Genomic DNA, 17,061 nt, shown 5'->3' with positions numbered 1-17,061 from the left:
CACTCACAGACACTCACTCACTCACAGGTCGGGGCTAACGTGCTGTTCCTCTCGCACAGATCGGAGACGTTAAAACTGCAGAGCGATACTTCCAGGACGTGGAGAAGTGCGGCCCGGTGAAAGGCAGCCAGCAGGCTCTCGCCACATGCGTGTTAATGAACAGGTACCTGCATGCGTGTGTGTGTCTGTGTTTCATTTAGCGCCTCGTGCAGCGTGTGAACTTCATGCCTCAGCGGCGTGCGATTTCGAGGAGGTCGAACGTCTGTGCTGACCCGACTCCCTCGCACGCCGATGCTCGCCTCGCAGACCTGCAGAGCTGCTGTAAACTAGAGCGGTCTTGTACTTCCTGTGCTCGTCTGCGTCCGTTTATTTATTCGGCAAATGACAAACTGAAGTCACATGACTTCCCCCGGGTTCGAGCACGCACACAGTCAGTATCTATAATTTGGCATCTTAATCAATATTAATCATATCGTGGTTCCTATTTTTCAGCTTTTTCACTTCTATCTTAGCATTGAAATATCATTTTGATCAATGGATGATTAATGAAAGGCCTTTTGTAATGTCTGTAGCGCCCCCTGGGGGTTGTTGCTGTTTAATTAGGCTGTGATGAGGCTGGTTGCTCTGAGATTAAATGTGATTGGTCCTGAACAGAGCCCCTCCCCTTTTTTATTTTCTTAATGATTTTCACTTTGGTGTCAAAACTTGTTGCAAGTTTCATTTTTTGAGGTGTTGAAAGAGTTTTGAAAAGCAGTGATTTTGTGGCAGCGGTTGGTTTAGTTGCTGCTGAGCTCATCTGTGTTCAGGGATTCACCTGAACGCAGGTAAACCCGTTTAAACCTGTTTGAACGCTCGACGCAGGTTGGAAGGATTTGAAATGTGTTTCCTGCTTTCAGGGCTTTCGTCCACCTCAGTCAGAACAACTACACCGAAGCACACGCCTCCTTCATCGAAGTGCTAAAGATCGACCCAAAGAACCCCGTGGTAGGTACCGCCGCCATCCTCCAAACGGTCCCCAGAGCAGTGCACAGAGTGGGTCAGGCCGCCTCTGTGGGCTCAAACTGTGCTCGTGAATATTTTGTACTTGTAAATCAAAGTTGAGAACTGAGTTTTGTAACCTTGTAACCCAAAATATCCGAATATTTTATGTTTGTGCATCTGTAGATGAGAGTGTGTGTTTAAAAAATATTTACACGAGTTACAAATTGTTTTATGAAAGTCTGCTGACAGGAACAAAGCAAAACACTGCGTGTGAAACTCCCTGCTTCTGTGTGAGTTTCAGCTTGCACTACGAATTCTTCCTTTCAGCTGATTGGTCAATGTCATGTCAATTACAGATGTAACAATCCAATCAGAGAACAGATGGGTTTGGCTGTTGTTGGGGTACTTTATTGACCAATCAGCTGAAAGGAAGAATTCGTAGTGTAAGCTGAAACTCACACAGAAGCAGGGAGTTTCACACGCAGTGTTTTGCTTTGTTCCTGTCAGCAGACTTTCATAAAACAATTTGTAACTCGTGTAAATATTTCTTTAAACACACACTCTCATCTACAGATGCACAAACATAAAATATTCGGATATTTTGGGTAACGAGGTTACAAAATATTTATGAGCACAATTTGAGCCCATATTCCTCCACAGTGACGTCATCACATACACTGACTGCAGTCATTACAGTGGTGAGGTTACTTTTGCACACAGGCAAGCCGCTGTGGATCACTTTGTTTCTACGTCATCGTTTCAAACTGCACTTTGTCTTTACTCGGGTCACCTGAGACTTTAATATGTGTAATATTGAAGTTTGATGATCAGTGTGGCAGATACGTCACGTGTCACAAACATCGTCAGTGACGATGATGATGAAGTAAAATGTCATTTTTTGAGCTGCACTCATGTCCTTGTATCATAACCATCACTCTGTATTATTAGCTTATGATAAAGTGTCACCAGAAGGGGGCGCCAAACAACCACAGCCAAGCTGGTGACTGAGCAGGTTCCTGTAGGAACTAGTTTCTTCATACTGGCTGCATCCTGCAGCCGTATCACTCCTCAGGAGGAAGTGTGTGTCTACTTTGGCTCATGTGACAGGAAGGAAACATTAAATGTGTCGGCCATTAGAAACAAAATAGTTTTGTGCTGCTCAGAGCAGCCAGTCAGAAGACTTAAAGTGGGAGGAGCTAAAGTGTCTTGTCTCAGACTGTTACACCGGTGCGTGCACAGTTAAACCCTCCTCTTCCTCCGTGTGTTCGCAGGCCAACAACAACGCGGCGGTGTGCCTGCTCTACCTGGGCCGCCTGAAGGAGTCGCTGGGCCAGCTGGAGGGCCTGGTGCAGCAGGACCCGGCGCAGTACCTGCACGAGAGCGTCCTCTTCAACCTGACCACCATGTACGAGCTGGAGTCGTCCCGCAGCACGCAGAAGAAGCAGGCGCTGCTGGAGGCCGTCGCCTGCCGGGAGGGCGACAGCTTCAACACGCAGTGCCTCAAGCTGGTCTGAGAGGAGGAGCAGCTTAGTTTGACCTCCCAGACACAAAACAGCGAGTTTTATTGTCACTAAACAGATGAAGGGCACCCAATCATCATCATCCTCACAATAACCCACAGGAGCAAAGCCTGCAGCAGCGTCCTCCAGCGCCGCACAACCGCAACCCGAAAATCGTGTCCTCACGCCCTCCCTCTGACTGCTGAATCACACCAGAGCCAGTCTGCGTCTCCAGGTTCAACTCACAGCTGTTCAAAAACAACAGATCTGAGCTGCAGGAAGGAAGCTCGCTGGTTTCCATTTGTAGTCCATTTAACTGGACTACAAACTGGCCAACCATGTTTGAGTCGAGGGTTAAAGAGGGAACAAATTTACTGAAGCACAGACAGCAGAGACCCGCTCTTTTATTAGTCGGGGCAGGAAGAATTTTCAAAATAAAAGCCCCAGTGCAGAGCAAAGTCCAGGATAAAAGCCCACATCGGTGTTTCCCTGGTCAGACGGCAGGACGGCTTCATGTTTCACACATTTTAACTTAAACTGGGTCCAGTTTAATTCAGTTTCATCCCAGCTCGCCTTTTAATTTGTAGTAAAGTCTCAGCCCACTTTGTGTTTTGGAAGGAACAGACGGGACGCTGGAGGCGGGATGTCAGAGACTCCGGTGGGCATTATCCTGATTATCTGCAGACCGGACAGCTTCAGTGACTCGGCCCGCTTGTGTTCAACATATCAGCAGCAGGGTTTCCTTTGAGTTCACCAGGAATTATTATATTTAAGTGATTTGTGTTTACTTTCTGTGCTGATCATATTTATGTAAATGAAATAAAATGTGGTTTTAAGTGAAAGCGCAGCTCACTGTGTGTGTTTGACGTGGGAAGAAATGACAAACAGCAGCTTCATATTTATCCTTTAATCCAGAGACAGGAAGGCACTAACGAGCTGGATCCTGAATAATCACGAGAACCTTTAAAGAAGAGTTAAAGTCCTGATGAAGGAAGCTGTGCTACAACATTCAAACCACCCAGGACCTCTGTGTGGAGGGGCGGAGCCTCCAGGCTCACTGGGCAGGAGTTTTGCACGTCTTATCCAGGCGTCGGGCAGCAGTCTAAGAGTCACCTGACCTCTGCATTCTCTCTCACGGCCAGCAGGGCGACGCTGCCCTCACGCCATGACCTGCTGATGGTCTCGTCCTGAGTCGTGAAGCACTCATGGTGATGTCATGCTCTGGTCTTAATGTTGTGGCTGATTGTTCCTCACAGTAAAAACTAAAATTTCTGTCTAAGAAGTAGAAACTGAAATTAAAATCTTCATGCTACATCGTCGTCCACATCATCGTTCTCTGCTCTGATTGGACAGACTTTTTCTGCAGTGGGAATGGCGTCCGCGGCACTCTCAGGATCCCTGCATTGACGCCACGTATCGCTGACGGATCTCGAAGTTGTCAGCGGGGCGGTTGTAAGCCTTCCACACCGGCTCGCCCACAAACAGCCGCATAGCCTTCGTGTAGTTCTGGAGAAACAAACAGATCAGACAGTCAGGATTCAAACCAGCAACCAAATACGCACTGTACAGGCGCAAGGCGTGTTTTCGTACCATCTCGTCCAGCGTGAAGCGGTGGTAGATACCCGCCGGCAGCGTGATCAGGTCCCCTTTTCTCATGGCGATCCGGATCCACCGGTCCTCCTTGTCCCTGACATCAAAGTAGGCCTGGCCGTCCAGGATGTAGCGGATCTCGTCGTCCAGGTGGAGGTGCTCCTCGAAGAACATCTTCAGCTGCAGGAGAAACAGGAAACCTCTCACTCACTTCAAATAGAGCTCACATTCCAGTTTCAGCACCGCCGACGCTCGAGTGACCCGGGAATCTTTAACAATCTGGAGCGTCTCTGCGATACACGAGTCTGACTTGGTGCAACGATGGAGGCGGGAGGAGCCCTCAGCCTGCCTCCATCAGTGCACAGCTGGACTCAGAGGTGCTTCAGACTCCTCTGCATGCGATCATGCGCTGCCACAGTGAAGTCTGAGATGAAGAAGCTCAGAGGACTTTTCCCTCCCTGCAGTGAAAAACCTAAAAAAGGAAGTGTGGTGCTTTTCAAATTAAAAGCTCCGCAGACAAAACACGTGCTGGTACTTGCAGCTTTCAGAGCGCGTGGGTTACCTTCTCCTCGTAGTTGGGCAGAGTGTCCTTGTGGATCGTGATGATGTCCATGTAGGAGTAACCCCGGTCCTTACGGATCTGCTGCAGCTCCTGGTCGCTTTCATAGATGTCGGCGTTCAGCTGCAGGAAACAGGAAGCAGTCAAACCCTTACCTGATGTGTTTAGTGTAGCCGAAAAAGTAAAAAGCACATCAGTGGTTCCCGTATCAGTTACCATGACGATACACCCCAGCAGTGAGTGGACGCCCTTCTTGGTCAGAGTTACATGGATAAGATGCGTCACAGTGTCTGGACTTCACGTGCTCAGCACGTGACCTGTAACACCTGCTCTGTGTGCAGAAAACATGGGTGCTTGAGAGCAGCTTCAGCTCAGTGACCAACACTGATACCTGCTGTGTCTCAGCTGAACCCTCAGCACATAGTTTTACCTGCTTCAAACCCGAGAACTCTGAGCTGTTCGGGTCCAGCTGGGGATCAAGGGTCTGCACAAACTCCCACCCAGGAACCGCTGACCTTTAACCCGAAAACCTGCACACGTGAGCGGCCTTCTGCGGACTCACCTGCCAGTAAAACACTCCGAGCTCCTTCAGCTGCTCCAGGCTCACCGGCTGGTGCGGCTCCAGCCTGTGCGGCCTCCTCTGGTCCTCCTCGGACCCGTCCATGTACCAGGCCTCCAGACCCATGACGAAACACTTCACAGCTGGACCCGCGCGCTGTCAGACTTTCTTACTGCTGCACGGCTGTTTCGCGTGACTCCGGCAGCACTTCCGGTGTGCTGCTTTCAAGTACCTGGAATGTAGCAGGAAAAATGACGACTGAGAGGTCTGCAGATCTGTGACTGATCATCAACATTCCAGCAGACACCAGCTCCCGTAAAAACATGACAGATTGGAGGGAAAACAAGTTACAGACAAAGAACAGTGAAAAACATTTAATGTTTCAAAACATTATAAATATATGACACCCAGTCTCACAAAGAATGACCCCTGAATGACCAGAGATGATGAGAGAAAACAGAGGAAAGGCAGACAGGAACACTGCCTCTGACATTTCCATTCAGCTGTATTTGTTCTATTATATTGGACTTTAATATATTTTTAACGTATTTTAAAGAAATTTTTACATTTAAAAATCTAATTTGAGTGACAATTTCTTTCATCGCTCAAATTAGAATGAAACGTTTTGTTTAATAGATAATTTAACAATAATAAATTAAAATATTATCTCACACAGGCATAATTTCATAGCGTCAAATAATTTATAGACCCTATTTTTTTTATTTTTCATCTGACTTAACAACAGAATTTAAAAGCTCATTTATTTTACATAAATCTGGGTCAAGTGTTTCTAGTGCGCAGGCGCAGTTGGTTTACCATAGAAACAGGAGGAGTCATCAGTTGCTGACATGGTGAATGTTTGTAGGTTCTTTTTGGGGGGCTCTTTGTGTTTTTTTAAGTTATTGTTATTTGTATTCCTTTGTTTATTAGCAAAGGAAAGAAACATGGAGTCTCTTCTTCGACCCGCTGGAAACAGCGCTACGGCGGCTAACAGGCTAACTTTAACGAGTTCTTAGCTTGTTTGATTCGGCAACATTCGAGCGTTCGCGGGTTTAAACTTTTCCATGGTAACGGCGACCTGCACCAATCAAAGACGTCGCTTCAGTGTGTGATTGTGGGTAGAGCAGTTCTTATCCAGGAAATCGTGGGGGGAAAAGCGTTTTTGTCCAAAATAAATGAAATAACGGTTGATGAGGAGAGTTGTGGTTTCCATAGGAACAGATGGCACTGTTTCACAGGGTCATAGTCAGGCTGCTTTCCATGGTTACAGCACTGTGGCTCAAAATCCCCTCCTGGTGGAGAATATGAGCGCCATGTGTACAGGATCAACAGCACAAACCACAAATATAAAACATACAATGAATTCATGTTGTTGTTGATTTAAAGATGGCTTTTATTCAGAGTTATTAACATGAACCAAAGCAGAGTGTAAACCCTGCCTGTCTGACGGTTTCCAGGCCAAAGCCACGACTGTGGGAGACGCGCTGGCCAAATGAGTGAGACACACACACACAGAGTCTTTATTAAAGTCTGAGTAAGTTAACTTCAGATGCCTGCACTATGATTTGGGGAGGATTTTAATCAGGTAACCATGGTAACTGATACTATAGAACCAACCTGCTCTGGAGCAGATAATGTTCAAGATTAGAGATCCTCATGTGTGACATCCCTACGTACGGACCAATCAGGTCTTTGAAAAATAGCGTCACAGTTTGTGAAGATCCCTCAGAGCTCAGACAGTCTTTGTGTTTATGATGGAGCGTCGGGAAAACATTCGTGTAATGGAATAATGATCATAATCAAACAGAAGTTATATCCCACACAGACTCATTTATCTCCACCGGACAGACGATTGCACAGTTTATCTCAAAGTCTGTGCTAGTCTCTTTTGTTTCACACGCCATCACCACTTTCACTGCCACGGGACGGCGGTCAGACAATAACAGCGCACTTACAACAGTATGTACATGTATGTAATGATGTCTGTGTGTGTGTGCAGGAGAAGCAGTCAGGAGAGAAACTGAGCGAGGCAAAAGTCGTTAAACTATACGGTCAGATTCCTCCGATAGAGAAGATGGACTCGTCGCTGTCCACACTGATGAACTGCGAGTGAGTCCTGCAGACGGACGGCGTCTCATCGACTCTCACAGACATCATTTGGGAGCCTAAGAGGGACTCAGACTCAGGAGTTTATAACACAACAGTCCATTAGAGCTGAAATAAAGCTTGCATGCACACGTCTGATTAAACATGTCAGGTGCACTTTTCTCACAGCCGATTGGTCAATTAAAGTGTTCGTGGCGTTTTCAGGCCCGTGTTGCCCGGCTCAGATTCTCAGCCCAGGTTCAGATGCTTCTGCAGGCACGACTCCGAGCAGCTCGACTCAAACGCTGAAACCTGAAGGAGACGCGTAACTACGACTCCCAGGGTGCATTTCACTTGATGAGTCTTTTTAATGGGTTTCAGTTTGAAGACGGTCCCTGAACACTCATCACGAAACACAGAAGCTCGCCGTCAGTGGCTCCACTCACCAATATACATTTAATCTCTGTTTCAAATGAATCAGTTCATTCGCCTCCGATCAGGCCTAAGTTGACAGGTTGCGTTGACGGATGAAGCGGCAGTGTGTGGAATGTAAATGTTGACTGCGCTTCATAGATCTGCCCACTCATATTAGACAGAACAGCCTTTAATGTCATTGTACATACACAACAGAGTCAGAGCTTCAGTTATTTACAGAACAGTGTGAGGGCCACATGGGAGCAGGAGCGTCAGTGTCTTTGACCTGTTGCTTCTTCCTCCACAGGCAACTGTCTCTGTCCACGAACTGCATAGAGAAAATAACCAACCTCAACGGCCTGAGTGAGTGACACACACACACAGTCAGTGTGTAATGTGATGTTGTGTCCTTCCAGAGAACCTGAAGATCTTGTCTTTAGGGAGGAACAACATCAGACTGCTCACCGAGCTGGTAAGCCACGAATACGGAGGCTGAGAAGGTGGCCGGTGTGTGTCTGTAAAGCTGTGTGTGTGTGTGTGTAGGAGGCCGTAGGTGACACGCTGGAACAGCTGTGGGTCTCATAACCAGTTGGAGAAGCTGAATGGAATCCGGTGGCTGAAGAGCCTGAGAGTCCTGTACATGTCCAACAACCTGGTGAAAGACTGGAGTAAGTTCAAAAAGAACCGAGGCTTCAGGAATACTCACTCAAACCAATTTGTTTTTAGTTTCTCCTTGTTGCTGATTGGTGGGATCTGGATGTGATGCGTGCAGGTGAGTTCATGAGGCTGGCGGAGCTGCTGCCTGTGGTTCGTTGCACCGCTGTTCGTCTTATAACGGACTTTCTCTTTTGTAACAGCAGCTCGGGACTGTGCTGCAGACGCTGGAGAACGCCTCGGCTTCTAACAGCTGTTTGCAGCTGGTCCAATGTTACAGCTTTAAGTGACTCAGAGTTCGTGTTCATACGTTGTGACGGTTCCTTTATGATTTTCAGTGATTCTGATCATTTAAATAAATACTTTTGATTTTTTAAGAATAATCACTGCTGGAAGGTTTCTCACAGTTGGCTTTAAGATCAGATGATTCAAATATATTGGACGTCTGTGACACGAGGAGCAGAAACGCTGCAGGAAACTACAACAGAGTGCATTCTGGGTAAACTTTCAGGTGACTCCTTCAGGTTAGAGGAAGACTGACCAATCAGAAACGAGCTTTACTGTTTCTACTGGACTCTATCGGAGAGTTCTATCAGAGGGAGCCATGTTTGATGTTTCTGTCACAGGGCACTGTTATCAATAAAGTTTAGATAGAAACGAACACGAAAAAATAATAATGAACTTACGCCCCACCCACCGCCTCAGGATCTATCTTCTGATTGGTTACGACGAACATCAATCTGCGGCTTATTCCCTTCCTTGGTAACGGCCTCGGACCCGGAAGTAAACACGTTAGCCGCGAAATGCCAACAGACTGACAGCAGAGAGAACATCTGTCCAGCTGCTGCGATGAAGAGGAGCGCAGACGTGCACGTGAAGCAGGTGAAGCACGTGATCGCGGCTCTGTGCAGGCTGCTGGCGGCCGCGGGGCTGGACCCCGTGCCCCCCCCGGACTCCTTCCGACGGGCCAAGTTTGGAGACGCGGTCCAGGTGAGTCAGGAGCACGTCACCGGCCGCTTTATTAGGTACACCTGGTCAACCGCTCGTTTACATAAGTATCCAATTAGCCAATCACAGGACAGCACGTGATGGAGACGAGCTGCTGAAGCTCCAAGAGAAGAAGAAGAAAAGAGATTTAAGAGCTGGGTTTCTGAAATGTCAGAGGGGGGTGGACAGACGAGGAGAAGAGCATCTTTCCCCTCCTGTCAGTAAGAGCTGGTGCTGTGAACGTGGAGCGTGAACCAGCACCGGCTCGCTTCATTCACTCATCCACAGCTTGGCTGCAGTGACATCTGCAGGTGACATAGAGGCAGCAAAGGGCTCGATAATCACGCTGAGCTCGGGTTTGTGCGGATGATGCTGGAAGGTGTGCTCAGGGAAGCAGGTGCTGGGATGGTGGGGTGTGACGGGGTCACCACTGTTTTCAATACAATAGAACGGATTTTATTGTAACTATACACACATACAATGAGATTAAAAACAAACAAATAAGGGTTTGTATTTATTGTTATTGTTGTTGCTATTGCACAGCACTGATGGTAATTTGCATAGTCTGTGTACAGAGGGGAGTCGGGGGCTGGCGGGGTCAAACTGGTTGGTCAGTGTGAGTTCAGGCTGGTTCAAAATTCAGCCTTCAAGAGATCTGGAGCTGCTAAATGTGTTCCTGAGGACTGACTGCAGTCTTTAGTTTTCCACTGGTGCTTGAACTCAGCGTACACGTCATGTGACGATCCAGGTGATCTTCACCTCAGTGAAAAGAAAGCCACAAATATTAAATGTGTGTAAAGCTTGGACATTTGAACACATCCACACATGTAGTAGTTTCAGGTGTGTGTGTGTCACATCGTGCACACTTCCTCCTCTTCCTGATTGGACTAACTCAGCATCTCGCTGGATTTTCAGGAAGATCCTTTTTGGCAGCTGCTCGCCGACATCCTTCAGACCACCAGCGTCGTTTCCTGTGACAGCTCTGAGCCGACAGCAGGTCAGCACTTCTTCATCTCGCCCTAACTTTGCTCGTGCACACTGTAAGTGACGTTTGATTGGTGCTTTTCCTCAGAGCGCAGGAAGCTCGTGGCCGCCGGCTTGTGGCAGAGCGGCTTTCACGCTGACTGGATGTATGAGGGAGAAGGAGGAGGCGCAGTCTCCAGCCGGGAACTCCTCCTGGCGCTCGGCTGGCTGCTCGCCACCGGAGCGCTGGAGAGCGTGGTGATGAAGAGAGTGCAAAAGCTGGACAGGATGCTGCTCACGTGCACACCTGTGAGTACCACGGCAGCGTGCAGGTGAGCCTCCCCCATGTGTGCTTACCTGTGTTCTCCCTCTCTGTCAGGTGCTGCCACACCTTCCTGCTGACCTCCATGTAGACTCCGCCTCCCTGAGGAGACTCCAGTGGCTCATTGGCTGCCTGAGACATCAGAGACGGATGCTGCTGTCGATGCTACGAGAGCAAACCCGAGCTCTGCACGCGGTGAGGAAACCTCACCCTTTCATTCACGTGACATTAGAATAATCAGAAACAGCAGTTCCACTTTCAAACAAACTGAGTCAGACACATTTAGCTCAATGACGTGAAACACAATGTTCTATATTATATTATGAACACAACAAGCTCGAAACAGCTTCCCAATTTAGAAATACATCCCAGCACTGACGCTCCCAGTCAGAGCTGTGCTAACCTCCAGCTCACAGGGCTGCTGCGAGCCTGGACCATAAATCCACATTACTGTTTCCACTCATGCCAGGATTTCCACTTTTGTCACGGATATTCTCCACTTCATGTTCACTAAACCAAATTAAACCAACTGTGTGTTCAGGTTCTTTCTGCGAGCGTCACCCCGGCGCCGTCCTCTGAGCAGAGCTCGGCTGCACTCGAGGAGGTACGTCTGAGTGTTTCACAAACTCTGTATATGAAAGATGGAGGCAGCTTCCAGCAGTGAGGTCTGTGAGGAAGTGAGCAGATCTCTGAGCTCAGACTAGCTTATGGTCTGTGCGTATTTGGAGATGAGGTTGCCTTTAGCGTCACAAGGGAGCAGGAGGAGGGAGGGTTTAGGGCGGGGCTACCAGCTCCTGATTGAACAGTACTGATAAGTTTATAACAGGAGGAGCTGACAGGCGTGTCCTTCTGCTGCAGGACTGCGTTTCTCTGCAGCAGCTGTGCAGCCTCCTGGAGGCGTACCTGAAGTGGAAGCAGGTGGAGGACGTCTTCTGGACTTGGATGGTGCGTTTGTGGTTCTCACACCATGAAAATATGATGAATTTAAAAAAGTAATCAACTTAACAGTAGAGTGGCTGAAACAGCAATGTTAGAGGAAGTGATGCTGTGTGTGTGTGTGTGATTGTAGGACAGCGTTGTGGACCTGAAAGATCCCATCACCGGGAGGCCCAAACATCTAACCAATGAGAACCCCAGAGTGTGTTATCATGGAAACAGCAGGCTGGAGAAGCTGGAGGCGGTGCTGCTGGGACTGCCTGCAGCTCAGGTGAGCAGCACGCAGAGGTCAGCCAACACAGGTCCTGACTTTTGTCCTACATGGGACAGATTTCTCCTCATTAGAAAGCGTTCAGTCAGATGTAGGCACTGAAAACGTCTCGGAAAGGTGGAAATTTGCCCCTTTGTCACAGTGGATCTGTCCCACCCCACATTGACTGCGTCAGTTTCAGAGTGATGCTGATGCATGGAAAACCTGCAGACCGAACCGTGATGTTCCATAGATGTTTAAACTCAAATCGATGCTGTGCGGGCTTCGAGCATTTCCCATGATTCTTTGTTGTTCTGTGCTTTACTCAGATTGCAGGCAGTCGCCTTGACGACATCCAACATAACGGAGCCTAACTCCATTTCAATTTTTAGTTTGAGTTTTATTTATGAAGCACCAAAGCACAGCTGAAGGGTACGGACTCAGTATGCAGCGGCCCAACAATCACACGACCCGCTGTGAGCAGCAGTGGGGAGGAAGAATTCCTTTTTAACAGGAAGTAGCATGAACTAGTTTTTCTCTATCAGTCTTGCAAGAAAGCAGTCTTACATATGTGTTTAATATGTGCGTTGAATGACATGTCCTGGTCAACAATGACTCCAGAGGAAGAATCTGCTTAGATACTATATTTCTAAGATTTTCAGGGCCGAGTACAATAACCTCAGTTTTATCTGAATTAAGAAGCAGAAAGTTAGCGGCCATCCAGGTCTTTATGTCTTTAAGACATTCCTGCAGTTTAACTCATTGGTGTGTGTTATCTGGCTTCATGGACAGATAGAGCTGGGTGTCATCTGCAGTGAAAATATGTGCAGTGTTTTCTAATCAGGCTACTTACATGGACGTTTATGGTGTTTATACTGATATTTGTGCTCCTGCAGGGAGGACAGAGGAGACAAGGAGGAGATGGTAAGGACAGAGAAGGAGGAGAGAGGTTTGGCGTCTCCTTGTCCCTCCCTCCTGTTCTCTCCTCCTTCCCATCCTTGCCCTCCCTCTCACAAGTCTGCCGAGTGAGGCCTCAGCTGGAAGAGCCGAGGAGGCGCCCGGCCAGAGGCCCCGGTGGGCAGGCGGAGCCTCCAAACGAGCTCCCGGCGTCCGAGGCCGTGGCGCTGCTTCTTCATGCAGAGGCCGTGCTGATGAAGAGGAGGGACGAGCAGAGGCTGACCAACAGGACGAAGCTGCAGGAGACGATCGGCAGGCTGGAAGAGCTGGTGCTGATTCCACCGTGAGCGTCCAGTTTAAACTGGTGGAGCAGAAGCTGTGAGGACATTATCGTCTCTGCAGAGACTGAAACAGCTGCTGCACACGAGTCACTCAGAGCATTTAATAACTGATAAACACACACTGTCATAACTGGATCTGTTGGTCCGATACATGAAATGTTGTGAAGTCAAACTACAGGCGTCAAAAACATCATTTGCATATTTATTCATTCATCAAATTAAACACAAAGTTGTTTTCAGCAGAGCCAAAAGAGTCACTTTAAATTTAAACATTTTAGAAATTAAACAGATTCCAGCTTCTGATGTTTTCTGTCGTCGGGTAAATTTCTGGGACTTTGGAGGCGACCGTCGAAACACGTCACGAATTCACCACCAGCAGTTTCTGCATGTACGAATTGAGCCACTTCTGCCTCTCCATGGAGGTGAGCAGCTTGCTCTTCTCCCTGAAAGCCGCGTCGTCGGCCACCACCAGGTTCCTCTTCGCCATCCCGGCTCCCGGAGACGACCATTCTGCAGGCCACGCCCCCTCCACACTACAGACAGAAAACAACACAGTGTACCACTGTTTAAATGGGAGATTCAATTTTTCCCCGTTTAAGTTTGACTGTTTGTTAATTTAATAATAATAACAATAATAATAATAATAAACCAGTCTTTATTTTTCTATCCAATCAGACTGCTTTGTACAGATAGAAGAGTCTCCCCCTGCTGGACGCTAGAAAGAATGCAGGTTTAATGTTTTTCATCATTGTCCTTCTTTCATATACAGTCTATGATGTTTCATTATGAATTTATCAGTTTTGCCCAGCTGTACCTTGTCTCCGCCCCCTCTGGAGCAAATAGCCACGCCTCCCTCATCAGTCCTGCTTTGCTGTTGGCTGCTGCTCTAAGGCCGGGCGCTGACATCATTTGGATGCTCCAATCACGGAGAGAGATGGAAGGGTAGAGGACGTCCCAGTCGACTCGTTTGTGTTCCTCCGAATCTTCCAAACTTCTGCGATTGGACGAGATCACAGTGACATCACAACATCATGTAAACATCATTCACACGGCACCCTCAGGCCTCCGTAGGAGGTGAAATCCTCTTTCCAATGTCCGGCAGAGTGTCTGGCTCATTGATTGGTTCAGAGCGTACCCACCTGAGAGGAAGGCGAGGCTGAGGGAAGCCAGACGTCAGCAAGATCATACCCAGAATGCAAAGCAGCGGGACGCACGTGCGGGGAAAGACAGGAAGCTGAGACATCCTAAAAACAAACAGAAGAAGAATTTTCAGTTTCATGAAGCTCGTTGTGATTTCACGTTGCAGCGCCTCCTCCGGAGAATGATGGTCACTGATGTAATTCCTAAACATTTTTATTCTGCATTAAGGACCAAAGTCTGGCTTCAGGTGTGCGCGTCACGTGTTTCAATCTGAGGCTGACAGAGTGGCTGTAAACCACGGCGCCCTGACCCCGAGGTCACCGCTCGCCTCTGGCTCGTTATTTCTCAGGCGACCGTGAAACAGCGAGTTTGAGCCCTAACGAGGAGCTTTTGGTGCCTGGAAGTTAATCGGGCTGAGCTGACCTTTAACCCCGGAGACACCTGTTTGGCATGGCTGTCGTCTCTCTGCAGCGGGCTGACATGGCCACGTTCTTAACATTGATTTTTTTTCTCATTATTGTAATATTGCAGGATTCGCTGGCATTGTTTTCATAACGACGACAGCTTCGTGACTTTTTCATAGACCGCAGGTGTCATTTTTTTATCACCGTGGCAACACTTCCGCAGCTTTCATGAAATATTATTTCCTCAGTCTCTTCAAGACATATAATAATAATAATAATAATAATAATAATAATAATAATAATAATAATAATAGTGATTAAATCACATACAGTTAAAAGCGTTTGATTGTTCGGGCGTGATGACAGGCGTCACAGTGACAAAACAAACATTAACGATGATTCAGACGAATGTTCTTAGATGTAAACAGCGGTGATGAAGGAGGCGGCGCCGTCACGTTATACTCAAACTGGGCTCATGTAATCCATTACTCCTTTCACAGGAAGTCGAGGGATGTCCCCACTGTGGTGTTTTTTAAATGTAGCTTATTTGACTTATTCTTACATGATAAAAAAAAATTCTTTTTAATCCCGCCCCCCTGCCGTACCTGGACTTCTTTAGAACTGACTAATGAACAAACAGTCTCGCTCCAGAGCTCACTCTGAGCTCACCTGTGCAGGCGGACACGGACGCTTTTTATACTCCAATCAAGTTAGTTCAGCAATCATGAAGACGTATTCTGATTGGAGCCAATGTGTGCCGTCACGCCTCCGCCAGTTTCACCCTGATCTGATGCCGGACTGAATTTGGCGCCCTGTGAGGGACTAACCTGATCTCAAATTCAAATTTTATTTGTCACGTACAAAGTCATACACAGTACGATATGCAGTGAAATGCTTGGACAACTGCTCGTGACCTAAAGAAAACAAAAAAGGAAGGCTATGAATAAGATAGGAAATAAATATGAAAAATTAAAAAGGGTAAATTTAACTAGGAAGGAATAAAATATAAATTAAGGTTAAAAATGAAATAACTGTACAACACAAATTAGAATGAAGGGTAAATTTAACTGGGAGAATAAGATAAAATATATAAATTAAAGTTGAAAATAAAATAACTGTACAACAAAATACACAATATAGAACTATATAAGAATGTATGAAGAAATATAAATAAATATATACACAATAACAGCAGCTGTACAAGTAATAACTGGAAATGAAGAATGTAGTGACCAGTGTTGTGCAATCCACATTATGTCTTATTTCAGTGCCAGTTTGGCACTTACCTGCTGCTCAGGTGTCGCTGTGTCTCCTCGGAGCTGCTCGCGTCACTCGGGGAGAGAAACCAACCAGAAACTGAGCAGAGCTCCAGGCGACTCTGTCCCAGCCGCTCAGATTTCTGCTTCCTGTCAACACAATAAAGTTTGAATAGAAAGAATAGATCCTCACTCGTGCTTCTTGGTTGACGCTTCGCCCTGTGCAGATGAATGGTGGTCTTTCATACTTATATACAGCTTACTGTGGAGGGTCTGAGCCCCCCCCCACACACACACGCACACACACACACACACACTGAAGCATGTACACCCCTCACCAGATCAATCCAGCTGTGGTTCAGTGCCGAGGACGCCGTTAGCTTGTTAGTGTCCCGTTTCAAAGACTGTTAGTCACGGTGCTGCTGCAGAGGGCCAGCGTCCTCATTACAGAGCGTGTGTGTGTGTGTGTGTGCATACGTGCAGGACTGTTCATTCGTGCCAAACAGAGAAGCTTTATAGGACGTGAGAAATGTTCTCTGTGGAATAACAAGAAAATAAATCATCATGAAAAACAGAAAACGCGTTCATAAATAGAGACACACACACCTGTCTGAGCTTCCTCCACACTGACAGGTTAACGAGGCGTCCTTATCCACGGTGAAGGCCACTAACACAAACTGTGGGCGATGTGAGCACAGACGTTTCCTGCGTGGCGCTGAAGCACCTCAGATCGTCAAACGTGTCCCAGGGATGATTCCTGCAGGACGTCCCAGAGTTACTGAGGACCACAGCGTCCACGTGCTGCTAGAGGACGGTGGCATCAAAGGTGTTTCAGGTCATTTTACCACAGAGGACCTGCTCCGCCCACCTTCAGTCCCACCTGTCTCCTTTCCCGATCAGCTCGCTGTTGCTGAAACTTCCTGCCCTCCAGTGTGCGGCTGGTGTTTCAACAAACCGTCATATTAATAGAATCTATATTTTATATCAGCGGCCCCCAACCCCCGGGTCACCGTCTGTGAGAGTTGAGGCTCGGGTGTGAAATGTATGTTTTTCAGGGTTTTATCGGTTTTTTAACGTTAACTCTGTTTCTCTGGGTCTGTTCCCGTGTGTTATGAATAATACTGGTTTTATTTGGTTGTATTCATCCGTGAACCTTTAAAGGCCGGTCTGTGAAAATATTGTCGGACATAAACCGGTCTGTGGCGCAAAAAAGGTTTGTGAGCG

General features: G+C 47.4%; 4 protein-coding genes across 7 annotated transcripts in view; 2 read left to right on the top strand and 2 right to left on the bottom strand.

The window, feature by feature from the left end:
- The window catches only part of trappc12 (trafficking protein particle complex subunit 12), a 34,522-nt gene extending 31,200 nt beyond the window's left edge, over positions 1 to 3,322 (top strand). The window contains exons 9-11 of the mRNA XM_013915566.1: positions 60 to 163; positions 897 to 984; positions 2,253 to 3,322. Of these exons, the coding sequence (XP_013771020.1) occupies positions 60 to 163; positions 897 to 984; positions 2,253 to 2,495 (435 nt within the window). The 3' untranslated portion in view covers positions 2,496 to 3,322. The remainder of the gene's footprint in view (positions 1 to 59; positions 164 to 896; positions 985 to 2,252) is intronic.
- A 50-nt stretch (positions 3,323 to 3,372) lies between these two features.
- On the bottom strand, positions 3,373 to 6,370 carry adi1 (acireductone dioxygenase 1). Of its 2 annotated transcripts, XM_013915572.1 has the most exons (5): positions 6,005 to 6,370; positions 5,192 to 5,420; positions 4,633 to 4,752; positions 4,071 to 4,250; positions 3,373 to 3,986 (listed from the first exon to the last, which is right to left on the bottom strand). In XM_013915572.1, exons 2-5 carry the CDS (start codon positions 5,312 to 5,314, stop codon positions 3,870 to 3,872), a joined length of 540 nt encoding a protein of 179 aa, XP_013771026.1. In that variant the 5' UTR covers positions 5,315 to 5,420; positions 6,005 to 6,370; the 3' UTR covers positions 3,373 to 3,869. The 2 variants fall into 2 exon arrangements, with proteins under 2 accessions (XP_013771026.1, XP_013771027.1); XM_013915573.1 differs by lacking the exon at positions 6,005 to 6,370 and having other exon boundaries at positions 5,192 to 5,438.
- On the top strand, positions 5,979 to 13,354 carry tedc1 (tubulin epsilon and delta complex 1). Of its 2 annotated transcripts, XM_013915569.1 has the most exons (11): positions 5,979 to 6,039; positions 8,104 to 8,159; positions 8,231 to 8,355; positions 9,047 to 9,331; positions 10,244 to 10,325; positions 10,401 to 10,600; positions 10,671 to 10,808; positions 11,155 to 11,217; positions 11,472 to 11,558; positions 11,683 to 11,820; positions 12,696 to 13,354. In XM_013915569.1, the coding sequence occupies exons 4-11, from the start codon at positions 9,191 to 9,193 to the stop codon at positions 13,041 to 13,043; spliced, it is 1,197 nt and encodes a 398-aa protein (XP_013771023.1). In that variant the 5' UTR covers positions 5,979 to 6,039; positions 8,104 to 8,159; positions 8,231 to 8,355; positions 9,047 to 9,190; the 3' UTR covers positions 13,044 to 13,354. The 2 variants fall into 2 exon arrangements, with proteins under 2 accessions (XP_013771023.1, XP_005751788.1); XM_005751731.2 differs by lacking the exons at positions 5,979 to 6,039; positions 8,104 to 8,159 and having other exon boundaries at positions 8,176 to 8,355.
- Positions 13,355 to 13,391: 37 nt separating this feature from the next.
- pth2 (parathyroid hormone 2) lies at positions 13,392 to 16,141 on the bottom strand. 2 transcript variants are annotated; one of them, XM_013915571.1, is made up of 4 exons: positions 15,868 to 16,141; positions 14,177 to 14,281; positions 13,852 to 14,031; positions 13,392 to 13,570 (listed from the first exon to the last, which is right to left on the bottom strand). In XM_013915571.1, the coding sequence occupies exons 2-4, from the start codon at positions 14,278 to 14,280 to the stop codon at positions 13,396 to 13,398; spliced, it is 459 nt and encodes a 152-aa protein (XP_013771025.1). In that variant the 5' UTR covers position 14,281; positions 15,868 to 16,141; the 3' UTR covers positions 13,392 to 13,395. The 2 variants fall into 2 exon arrangements, with proteins under 2 accessions (XP_013771025.1, XP_013771024.1); XM_013915570.1 differs by lacking the exon at positions 15,868 to 16,141 and having other exon boundaries at positions 14,177 to 14,467.
- Positions 16,142 to 17,061: the final 920 nt, after the last annotated feature.

This window comes from Pundamilia nyererei, unplaced genomic scaffold (assembly GCF_000239375.1).
Source record: "Pundamilia nyererei isolate P.nyererei 1_Seehausen unplaced genomic scaffold, PunNye1.0 scaffold00324, whole genome shotgun sequence".
In the NCBI taxonomy this organism is placed as follows: Eukaryota; Metazoa; Chordata; class Actinopteri; order Cichliformes; family Cichlidae; genus Pundamilia; species Pundamilia nyererei.
Note: the sequence above shows the minus strand (reverse complement) of the source record. Positions and strands in the feature narration are given on the sequence as shown.

Coding starts and splice junctions, on each gene's coding strand:
- adi1 (XM_013915572.1), bottom strand. CDS start 5,314: ATGGGTCTGGAGGCCTGGTACATGGACGGGTCCGAGGAGGACCAGAGG. Junction 4,251..4,632: donor TGCCCAACTACGAGGAGAAG/GTAACCCACGCG, acceptor TTTCTCCTGCAG/CTGAAGATGTTCTTCGAGGA. Junction 3,987..4,070: donor GCTTCACGCTGGACGAGATG/GTACGAAAACAC, acceptor TTGTTTCTCCAG/AACTACACGAAGGCTATGCG.
- tedc1 (XM_013915569.1), top strand. CDS start 9,191: ATGAAGAGGAGCGCAGACGTGCACGTGAAGCAGGTGAAGCACGTGATC. Junction 11,218..11,471: donor GCTCGGCTGCACTCGAGGAG/GTACGTCTGAGT, acceptor CTTCTGCTGCAG/GACTGCGTTTCTCTGCAGCA. Junction 11,559..11,682: donor ACGTCTTCTGGACTTGGATG/GTGCGTTTGTGG, acceptor GTGTGATTGTAG/GACAGCGTTGTGGACCTGAA.
- pth2 (XM_013915570.1), bottom strand. CDS start 14,388: ATGTTTAGGAATTACATCAGTGACCATCATTCTCCGGAGGAGGCGCTG. Junction 14,032..14,176: donor CAGCCTCGCCTTCCTCTCAG/GTGGGTACGCTC, acceptor GTCCAATCGCAG/AAGTTTGGAAGATTCGGAGG. Junction 13,571..13,851: donor CCAGAGGGGGCGGAGACAAG/GTACAGCTGGGC, acceptor TTCTGTCTGTAG/TGTGGAGGGGGCGTGGCCTG.